Source organism: Bison bison, unplaced genomic scaffold, assembly GCF_000754665.1.
Source record: "Bison bison bison isolate TAMUID 2011002044 unplaced genomic scaffold, Bison_UMD1.0 scf7180017864495, whole genome shotgun sequence".
NCBI lineage: Eukaryota > Metazoa > Chordata > Mammalia > Artiodactyla > Bovidae > Bison > Bison bison.
Genome location: NW_011495054.1, coordinates 12,383,806 through 12,394,883, shown reverse-complemented (window position 1 = coordinate 12,394,883; position 11,078 = coordinate 12,383,806). Strand labels below are relative to the sequence as shown.

At 53.8% G+C, this 11,078-nt stretch overlaps 1 protein-coding gene across 11 annotated transcripts in view; it reads right to left on the bottom strand.

Moving 5' to 3' along the window:
- Window positions 1–11,078, bottom strand: part of MTMR3 (myotubularin related protein 3) — a 133,321-nt gene continuing 122,243 nt past the window's right edge. For 4 of the 11 annotated variants that reach the window (XM_010828750.1, XM_010828749.1, XM_010828752.1 and 1 more), the window contains 7 exons: window positions 9,061–9,231; window positions 7,724–7,869; window positions 5,570–6,971; window positions 4,365–4,475; window positions 3,820–3,908; window positions 3,104–3,130; window positions 1–1,261 (listed from right to left, as the gene is read on the bottom strand). In XM_010828750.1, the coding sequence (XP_010827052.1) occupies window positions 1,090–1,261; window positions 3,104–3,130; window positions 3,820–3,908; window positions 4,365–4,475; window positions 5,570–6,971; window positions 7,724–7,869; window positions 9,061–9,231 (2,118 nt within the window). In that variant the 3' untranslated portion in view covers window positions 1–1,089. Of the gene's footprint in view, window positions 1,262–3,103; window positions 3,131–3,819; window positions 3,909–4,364; window positions 6,972–7,723; window positions 7,870–9,060; window positions 9,232–11,078 lie in introns of those variants that run through there. The other 7 variants (XM_010828751.1, XM_010828754.1, XM_010828755.1 and 4 more) reach the window with 5 other exon arrangements.

Genomic DNA, 11,078 nt, shown 5'->3' with positions numbered 1-11,078 from the left:
AAGGAACCCTGCAGTCACCACGTCGCCCCTCGCGGCTGACGAGCAGCACAGCAGCAGGGCTGGGCTCCAAGGGGCAGTGGAGGAAGGCTGGTTCTGTGGGACACACTGCCTCTTCCAGACGCTTGCACTCCAAAAGACCGATTCTACCCCTCAAGGGGGAGGTCCAGGATTGTTTGGGAGTGGGGCGGTTCGGGAACCCTGAGTCTGGACTTCCCTGTGCTGGCCGAGGAAGAGAGTGTTTGGGGGACTAGGCCTGGGAGGGGGCTTTGAGGCACTCCCCGGGCTCAGCACGCGATCCGGCCTTGACCGCAGCAGCGGGGTGCTGTGCTTTGGCCGGTCTGACACCTGGCGCCCAAGGGTGGGAAGCGCTGCTGGCCTAAGGGGGCCGACCACTGACAGTGAGGGGAGCCCAGACACCTGGGTCCCTTAGCAAGATAACAAGAGAATCCCGTGGAAGAGGAGATGCCAGCCAGCCAGGGCCAACCCTCTCAGGGCCTCCGGAGGGTGCCCCCTCCCAACCCCACTCCCATTCCTCTGCCTGTGGGGGGACTGGCCCAGCCCCTCTGCGGGGGAGAGGGCACGGGGGCACTGCTCTTAGGGCAGATGCTCTTGGCGTCCTCAGAAGCAAAGGTTTCCCCTTGGCTCTGATGTGGTGGTGTTAACGAGGATCGGTCACAAATGGCAGTACCGGCGTTATTCCCCGCTGTCCAGCTCAGGCCTCCACTCCTGACTCAACCAGCCTCCTCCCATCCTGAAGAACAAAGCACCGCTCAGCACTGCTTGACAGCTGGCAACCTCTGCTCTTCCATCAAAATAAAAAAAAATTTTTTTTTAAAAAAACAACCAGGGTACTTTTCTCTTTTTTGGAGGCAGGAGGAGGATAGAAAATGTAGAGGAAAAAAACGCAGGGGTGGGATGGGATGGGAAGAGAGGACTCAAAGCACAACCCAGCGGCACACCCCAAAGGGCTGCCGTTCTGCACAGCTGGTTCACGCCCCCATTCCAAAGCACACGGGCCTCTAGGTCTGCCCAGGCTGCGTGGGCCTGTCGGGAGCAGCTCGGCCTCCGCCTGCCCCAGGTCACGGAGCTTCAGTTTGAAGTGGCAGCAATGGGCTTATCCAGTTCAAGGTCAATGCTGGAGCTTGTGGGATGCAGGCTGCTATAGCAAGACTTGCACACTCGACTAGGTTCAAAGAGCTGCTGGCTGGGAACTGGAACCTTCTGGTTACAACAACTGGAGCAGAATACGTTCCCACAGTTCCTTGAGATGAGAAAAAACAAAAACAGTGTTAGTGTCAGCAGCAGAGACAGGCTGGGGAAACCAACTTCAGAAGACAGAGCTTCCCTGTATGCAACTCAGATGTGCTGGAGACTGGAGACTCCTCTACACCAAACACTCTGGTGGGTCTGACCCAGGAAGAAGCCAGGCAGGGAAGGGAGCCCTCTCGAGCACAGTCGCACACCACTTTCACTTTAGGGTCCAGGACACCTGGCTGCCTTACCACTATGGCTCAAGGTTACCAGGTGTCAGAAGACACTGCTCAACAGAGATCCATGAAAGCAAATGGGCCCAGGGCGGAAGGCAGCTATTAGCTCAATGGCTGAGTCTTGGTCCAGGAAAACCCTGTGGCTACACCCACCTGAGCAATGGCCTCTGTGTAGCTTGAGATCATAAAGAGGCCAGGGACCAATTCGATTGGTCTCTGAGCCGCTCAGATGAGAGAAACCTCCGGCCCACCTGGGGAGTGAGGAGCCCGTGCCCAAAGGCTCAGAGGCAGTAACACAGAACAGGCTGCTGCCGTCTAGGACTGCTGTGCTGCCGGCATGCGAAGCCAGGGGACGAGCAACCAGTGCCACATGCTCAGGGTGAGAGGACAATGCAGATGAACACGCGTGCACACACACCCCCGATTAGACAAGGGTCAGTCACTCCACTCGTGGGTCACTCTGCTGCCCGCATGCATCTCCAGGGAGTATCCGCTCTCTAAAGGCCTGAATGCACCCTGACCTCTCATCCTTCCTACGTTTGAAAGCCCAGCTCTGATGCGTGTGTGCAGCATAGGTGTCTGCACACCGAAACAGATGCCCTGCATGGCCTCCAGGAAGGGGAACTGGCAGAGGCTGAGGTTATGCTCACCTTACAGCCCCACTCTGCGGAGGCCCTAAAATCAACCCCAATAAGCCCAACAGGAGACTCCAAGGAGTCTGATGCAGCCCTCCAATGACGTGGGGTCAAAAGCTAAAGGGGAGCTCCTCCTCAGCCAGCATCACTCACGACCTTCTCCTTTATGCTCCTCAGAAAGGAAACCCACCGCTGGATTAAGGACCACTTAAGCACGAAAGAGAATGCTGAATACGCTTTGCGGATGAAAGAATACCACAAAAGGAAAGGGGCAATGAAAAGAAAGAAGGAAAACCAACACACAAGACTTCATCCTCTGGAATGCAGTGAGTAATTCACAACTGTTTCTGAAAAGCATGTATCAGTAAGAACCTGTGGTTACAGAGAGAAACTGCCTCAATCTATTTCTGAATGTGTACATTTATTTCACATACCTGCTGGAATTCAACTCAAAGGCCTGACGTGAATTTGATGAGCTAAAGCTTGTCTATCTGACCTCTCTCAGGCAATCCTGATGGATGCCACGTGGGGTCTTGCCTTGCAGTTTTCAGTGCTAGCAGTTCTCTGGAAAGACCACCTCTGTTCCGTCCTGGGCTCTTTTTTTTTTTAAGGGGGAAAAAAAAAAAGAGTAGTGATGCCAGTACTATCCTGAAATCTCAGGGAATGACTGACGCACAACTAAGTACCCCTTCTACTGGCCACTTCACAAGACCAGCCCCTGCTAAAGCACCCCTCTTGCCATCAGCCAGATGGCTTGCCTGACCTGTGCGGTCAGCAGGCACACCCTGGGCTACAGCCTGACCAGCTCCAGTGGTCTCCTCGGCCAGCGGCTGTGCTGTCCCCACGCCCCCAGCCCACCTGCCTGTGCTCCTGGACCCAAGCTTCATCCCAGTGAGTGCATAGAGGGGGAACGGGAGCGTTAGTGTGGAGAAGTTACTGTAGATGTGCAGACACCACAGACAAGCTGTTGCAAATGCTCACCACGTTTGATCAACACGATCAGTGTCCCTGCAAGGAGGGGAGAGAGAGCTCAGAAGAGAAGCCAACTAAAGACATTTGGGCTTGGGGTGAGGGCGGGGAGATACACAGTCCTGGAAGCATCATCGTTGGACAGAGAGGTGGTTCTATTTTAAACCAGGTCCGCTCACGCGGGTGAGCTCTGCCACAATTCAGATCAAATCCCTATCCCAGGAACACTGATTATTCTCCAGTCACCCCCCAACCTGGAGCAAAGCATCTGTAGCCACTCACTCTGCAGCCCAGAAAGAAGTAAGAGCCTTGTGGACCAAAAACTGCGTTCTCAGCCAGTCCCACCAGCCCCCTACCCCAAGGAGTATGAGGTCAGGGAACAGGGCAAGGGGCAGGCAAATGAAGCTCCCTGCCCACAGTAGGAAAGCTCTTTTGCTCACAGCAGCCATGCTGCATGGGAAGCACTTTCACTCTAGGAATAAAAAGTGGTGGTTTCGGTGGAAAAGGGACATCATTTGTACATTTCAAAACTTACTCACAATCACTCTAAAATGGAAGACAGACACCAAATGAAGTTCTGTAAACACTGATTTCACAGGCACAAAAGGTGGGCCAGGGTTCTGAAGACTCCTGGGTCTGTCAGCCAGATGCCCCCATCTCCATCCGCAGGCTCTGCCCCAGCCTCGGCCCCCACACCCCGCCTGCCCCGCCCCTCCCCCCAGGGGCACCTGCAGTGGTGCTTCCGGCTGGCAAGCCAGAAGGCGCTGTCGCACGCGTAGCAGTGGGCGGCCAGGTGGTCAGGGAGCCAACGGGTCATCTGTAAAACATCGGGGCCAGGTCAGTGACAGGAAATGGGCCATCCAGCTGGAGCCAACGGAGCCATGCTGGGGCAGCAAGAGTCACAAGGACCACACTGGCTCCAGTGGCACCAGCCAATCAGGCCTGATGTCAGCAGTACAAGAAAGGCGTCCAAATCGTTCCCCTCGAGGGGACTCCAAACTCCCCTGAGATCAAGAGGCAGCCAGAGCAGCCTGGTTGCTGTGAGAGCGGGCAAGGCTCTAGTGCAGAGGCACTGAGGAGAGAGGGCTGGCTCGAGTTTCCCTGGCTTAGAAACTCCAGATTTGATGGGAATTCATAGGTGCTGAGACTCAGAGAGGGTGAGTGTGCGGTGAGGTCTTCCCTTGGCTGGGGCAGGGGGGACAGACGATGGGGGTGGAGAAGAACCGCAAAACAGTTGCATGGGTGGCACTCAGAACAGGGGCTGAGCCTGTACCTCCGTGTCCTGTTTATCCACCTGCTCCCAGCTGGCTTCAGAGAAAATCTCTGTGCTGCAGCGAGACAAACAGTTCTGATCCAGATTGCTTTCCGAGTCGGGAATTGAAGTCTGTTGGCAAACAAACACAGCTGAACAGAATGAACCTGGTCTCCTCCCAGAAGAAGAAAGAGCTTGGCAAAGAAGGGAGCACGGGGAATGTGGGCGGGCCTGGGTGTTAGGGCTGCTGAATCTCTAGGTGCCTCAGCCATCGAGAGCTGGGTTGAGCAGGTGCAGAGACAAGGTTGAGCTCAGCTGGAAGAGAGATACACAGATCTAAGGCCGGGTGCAGTGACTCTGGAGTGGAGGGGCAGGCCTTGGGCTCCAGGGAGTGGGTAGGCAGAGGTGACCAGGGTGGAGGTGGAACTCCATGTCGGCTGCTCCAGTGGACCTGCCAAATCTAACCCTGCCACTGACACCTGTGTGCTGAAACAGTGCTTTGGGCGTGTCCTCCTTTCTCTGAAGGACTCTTTGGGAAAATGAAAAAACCAAGTCAGTTTGAAGTGAAGTCATTGGATGAGCCCGCCTTTAATGTACGCTGACTGATTCAGAGCCAGACTCACACCTGTTCTTAATCACGCCAAGTCAGACCCACCAGGAAGGAGAGTGTCTCCGAGACTCTCCCCTAAGGTACCTCCCCTTCCAGTCACCAGGCCCATCTGCACTAGCTCCCGACTGTGCTAGAAACCAATCCTCCTTCCCATCTCTACTACCATCACCTGCCACAAGATGGGTACACATATGTTTAAAAAGAACTAAACCTTCCAAGCCACAGCTCACATTACTGGGGGGTAGGGACTAACTGCTCACTAGCTACTGGGGTAGGACAGGCACTGTGACTGGACCGGAATATCTGGTGTTGCTAGACGAATGTCATTCTGCCAGTTCACGCTCTTCAAGGCCTGACCCTCTCTGCGCAGAGAACTGACCAGCCACACAGTGAGTGCGCACTCTCTCCTGCCTCTCCTGTAGACAGGATGCCCGTGGAGGGTGCGCAGGCGGGAGAGAGAAAGCAGCGCACTGCTGGTCACCTGGCGGGGGCGCTCTCCAGCCTCTCACCAGGGCTATTCTAAACCTTTCCGACTGTCTCTGAAATCCGGACAGAAGGGGCCCGGCACAGTGTGCCCATCTCCTGTGGACCTACGGAGGCACCATGGTGTACTCACCACTTCATCCCCAAAGTCCCCGTTGAAGCGCAGGGAGCTGGTCAGGTACTGACTCTCCAGGCGACTCCTCAGCTCCTGGACTTGTTTCTTCAAGGTCTCCACTTCCTGCTGGTGGCCTGATTCAATCTGACGCAGGCGCTGCTGGATCGTGTCCGTGTACACAGGCATGCCGTCATCGTCCAGGTGGCTGCGGGAAGGCTGCTCAGGGCTGCCAGCGGCCGACGGTCTCCCCGAGTGTCCGTGCAGCCACTTGGGGTGCAAGCTCCTCGTGTGTACGTGGGCAGAGCTGCAGCTTGTGGCCGACAGCTGGCGGCTCAGGGAGTCCTTGCTCCTCCCAGTCTCCCCGTTGGCACAGTGTCCATTGGGGGTGGGATACTTCTGGAGGGTACTAAGCCCTGGGGGCTGCTCCGAGGCCTTATTTTCAGTCTCTGGGGCACCGTTGCACACAAGCCCCTCCTTACATTCGGCTAAAGGCAAGGCACTAGGAGAATGCGCTGGGCTCCGGGCGCTGCCAGGGGAAGTCCTGTGCACCACAGGCCCCAGTTGGGGCCTCTCTGCAAGGCTTCTCTCTGCAGGCCTGGGCTCCACGGCTGGAGGAAGCACGTCCTTGCCACTGAGCCAGCCACTGTGGACAGGGCCAGGTCTATGATGGCCCTGGGGCCCGCTGTCTGACTTCACTTTATCTTCCATTAACATGTCCACAGACCCATCCATGTTTGGTCCTCTGGTCTCAAATGAAACTTGGGAGGGCAGAGAACTTGACTGTGAGGTACCAGAGTCAACCGCCACATCTGCTGAGACAGGAAGGACTGCCTCCTCCCTGTCCTCTGCTGTAGCTCCTATCTGAGACGGTTCCATAGGGACCTCCTGGGAACCCTCTTCCCTGGGGGGCTCCTGGAGAGAACTGGGGAGAACACTGTGCCCACCCTGCTCAGGAACACCCTGCGAGAGCCCAGAAAGGCTAGTGCCTGGATGACTCCTTAGGGAAGCCTCCCCCACCTCTGGCTGCTGATCAAGTTCACGGGCTGAGCCCTCGGGGCTCTTACCCCTGCTCCCCTCTTCCAACAGAGCCTCCTCTTTGACCTCCTGCACCCCCCTGTGGGCAGGCTCCTCTACCCCACTCTCCTCTTTGGTGGCCTCTTGCAAAATGTTCTCCATCTGCCCCTCAGCTACTCCAGCCGCAACAGACAGCTCGGCACCACCCAGCACTTTGGTCGGTTTCCCCAGGCTGTCAGGCTCCACAGGCTCCTCCCCAGGACCGGCCAGGGTGCTCAGTTCCAGCGAGCGACGGTGCTCCTGCCACTTCTCGTTCAGGCTTGGGTCACTGCTGCGCCGGCTGGCCAGAGGCACTGTGTTGTCGCAGGCGGTGGTCAGATTGTCAAATGATCTGGTCTTTGGTAGCCTAAAGAAAGGAGTTTGGGGGAAATGAGGATCTGAGGTTGTTCTGGGGGAAGTCAGAGCAACAGGTTTTAACGGGCAGTCATTTCCTCACTGGCTCCATTACAGCTACTCAAGGAGCCGTGGCATATCTGGAATAAGGCTCAGGCTGCAGGCAGGCAGAGCTCCAGGGTGAGACCTTCTACTCTCAGGCATCCCATGCCCAACACATACAGATAAACTAACACCAAACACGGGTGTAGAAAGACAATCTTCATGATACTTCTGCATTTCTCAATTAGTGGCAAAGGAAGGTAGCGTTGCTGATTTTCTGATAGTACAATATTTTAAATTACTCTATTATTCATCAGTCTAAATTCAATAAAGCTAATTCATAGGTTGCAAAGCAGACTATCATCTGATAAAATCTGCCTTTCAAGTGCAAGATGACAAGTCACAGCAGCGAGGCAGGAGCACAAAGCTGTGGCTGCAACTCAAGCCAGAGGGTCACAGGAACCCAGAGGATGTGCTCCATCACTGAGAAACTGCCCAAGAACAGAGTGGAAACAGTGCCCAGTACTCTTCAGGGACGAGGCTCAAGCTATCCAGAGCCTCAGAGCCCAAAACCTTTACACTTTCCCTAAGAAAACCTCAAGAGCGCTAAGAAAGACGTGTGCAGCCAGACAATGTCAAAATGTCTGACCATCCCTGCGTACACCCCAACACAGGAATACACCCAGGAAGGGCCTGAGGACTCGGCATCAGCCGCAGGCTCACCGACTCAGGGGCGGATCGTCGGGGCTGCAGCCTGGGGCTGGGTACGGCGCGCAGCTGTCGTCCACGGGGGTGGACGGGGACGGGCAGGGCAGGTACACTGCACTCCACAGCATCAGGTTGCGCACGTGGCACACAGGGTACAGCACCTGAGGAGACAGCAGGGCATGGGCTTAACAAGTTCCCACAAGTCTGTCAGAAATGTCTAGGAACGAGGGGAAGAGCAAGCACCAAGCAGGAATGCCCAGCATTCCTGCAAGATCTCCAAAAGCCATTACGTGAGTGAATGCACCTATTATCTGGGGCCAAGAGCAGGCGGTAGACATATTTCACCCGAGAGCCTCTGCGGGCATGAAAATCTAAAAATGTTTTTCAAAAATCCATTTCTCATTAGTTATTTCTTAGGTCACCTTTACTCAATGACTGGCTTTCCTCAGCTTAATTTGTTGCTTTTACTGCACAAGAAAGTGAGTCATTCTGCTAGATGGTGATTGTCTGTTCCCTGGTACAAAGCTTGGCTTCAGAACACACTGTCAAACCTGTTTTATAAGATCATCTAAATTAATCATGTGGAAAGGAAGGAAGGAAACTTTCTTCCATACTGCTACTTGTCCAGCAGGCACAGGAGAGAGAGAAGCAGCTAGCTTCAATCCTTCCTTGGACTACTTAACTGAAGTAAGAAGTTATTCATTAATAGTCCAGTAAATCAATATAACCTCAGATTGGCCTCCTTGTGACTTAGAATTTAAGATGCATTCTGACACGAGGAACAAGACCATGGACCAATGCACAGATGTACGTGCTTCCTTTTCTCTGCTTAACAGACGGTGTTCCTTTGAGGAACAAAGTCTTAAAGGAGCTGCCAGTTCTCCATGTGAGCGGAGAATCAGTCAGACAGACATGCCAGTGTCACGCTGAGGCAGAAGCTGCAGTGGGTATCACCACCTGTTGACACTGGGAAGGTTCGGGGGGCCCGCAGCGCCTTCTGAGCTGTCAGGCATCCAGGGTGACCTAAGTGCCTCTTCCACTTGTCAGGAGATGCTGGGAGTAAGTTAAGCTCTGGCAGAGACGCTTAGAAAAGACTCTTGTCTACAGTGGCCAAGTAGAGACATGTGTTAGGTCAAACCACCCCGAACAAAGAGGAGTTGGAAGCAGGGCAAAGCATAACCGGAAAACAGGCCTTTCTCGGGACAGAGTGGTTGGAAAAAAATGGAACCAAGCTATCCAGAGACAACCGAGAGGCCTTTGAGAAAACAGTTGCTTCTCGAAAAGGATCCCATGTGTCCCCATCCCCGAATTTACTCTGCTGCTGAGAGCAAAAAAGGCTGAAGGATACATACGGCCTCTGACTGAGAGGAATACAGTAGGTTTTTGAAAGCCTTGTTGCCCGCCCGAAGCAGCGACCACACAGAACACGTCCGCTCCTGAGTGTGCTTCTCTCCTCTCTCCTTGGCGTTGTTGCACAGGAATGTTCCAAAGAGGCAGGAATAGGTGTGCTGCACCAGTTTCACCTGAGATCCAACAGGAGCAAAGCCAAGCAAGGGATACATGTGTTCTGGGGGAGTCAGCCCAGCAGAGCTACCTTCCCCAACACCCACCATGTGCACTTCAGTTCACACTCAGGAAGATGGGGGAACCAAGTTGCAGCCTCCTCACAACCCCGACCACCATCACTCCTGAGTCAAAAGGGCGTTGGCACCCCCATCCTCTCTGCCTCCCTGTAAGTAACTTCCGAGGTCCTAAGTTAACTGGGCACAGGAGCGGGTCAGTGCGCCGCCAAGTCTGAATTGAGCGCATACTTCACAACAGCTTCTTCAACACGCTGCTGTGGAGCAGCCCAGGTGTGTCTATGGGTGCAGAGAAGCAGCAGTGAGAACGCCGCTCTCCTGCCCTGGGGGAGGCGTGAGCAGTGCGATGCACACTAAGGCAGGAAGGCAGGGAAGAGGGCCGGAGCACGTGCAGGGCAGTGTGAGAGGCCTCAGTGGCAGGGACCTGCTGAAAAGGGGAGAGCAGGGCACATGCGCACTGGGGGACGGGAGCTGGGAGGCCGTCCAGGCAGCAGCGACCGCTAGCACGATGGTCCTGAGGGGAGCACAAGCTTGCAACTGCTGAACAACTGGAGGAGGCCAGTGTGACGGACGGACACTGCATGAGGTGAAGGGCGGGAGGGCATGAGCCTGGACGGTCACCTCTGCAAGAGCCCTGCAGGCCATTTGAGGGACTGTGGCTTTTACTGTGCCACAGAGTCACAGAGGCTTCCTGACAGGAAAGACAGAGTCTATGCCATGTTTCAGAAGGACCTCTGAGGCTGCTGAACTGTCTGTCTGCAACTGGGGCAATAGCACAGGCAGCAGTAAGCTATCAGGTTTTAGATATATTTTTAAAGCAGAATGACAGAATCTGCTGATAGACTGAATGTGGAATATGAAAGGGGAGTTGAGGACAACATAAAAGCTTTGCCCTAAATGAAATGAAGGACTGAGTTGCCATTTGGTGAGAAGGAAGACTTCTGGAAGATCAGTTTTGAGGTGGGGAGATATAGATATTAAGAACTAAGTTCTGAAAATGTTAAGTTTGAAATGTCATTAAGACATTCAAGTGGAGATCCTGAGCAGTCACAAGTGGATATCAGAGCCTGGAGTTAAGTAGAGACAGAGGTCTAGGCTGAAGACTATACACGTGGGAATCACAGACAGCAATTAAAGCCAAAGGACTGGATGAATCCCTAGAGAAGGAGCCTGAACTCTGGGACATTCCAACATTCTGAAGTGGGGGATAAGGAAGAACCAGCTAAGGAGACAGAAAGGAGCAGCTGGTGAAGCAGAGAACTAAGAGTGTGTGATAGAAGTCAACTGAAGAAAGTGTTTCAGAAAGGGGTGACTCAATTATGCCAAATATTAATGATGAACCAAAGAAGATGAAGACAAGTCAAAAGGTACAAACTTCCTATTATAAAACAAGTCAGCGGGATGTGACGTGAGTTAGGGGGATCTAAGTCAGGGGGTTGGTCCTAAGAGAGTGAGTAGTACTGTGCTGTGTATCTAAAAGCTGCCAGGAGAGCACATCTTAAAAGCTCTCATCACAAGAAAAAACTTTATCACTATGCATGGTGACAAATGTTAATACTAGATTTTGCAGTATCTTCTAGCAGATGTGAGAGTTGGACTATAAAGAAAGCTGAGCACCGAAGAATTGATGCTTTTGAACTGTGGTGTTGGAGAAGACTCTTGAGAGTCCCTTGGACTGCAGGGAGATCCAACCAGTCCATCCTAAAGGAGATTAGTCCTGGGTGTTCATTGGAAGGACTGATGTTGAAGCTGAAACTCCAATACTTTGGCAACCTGATGCGAAGAGCTGA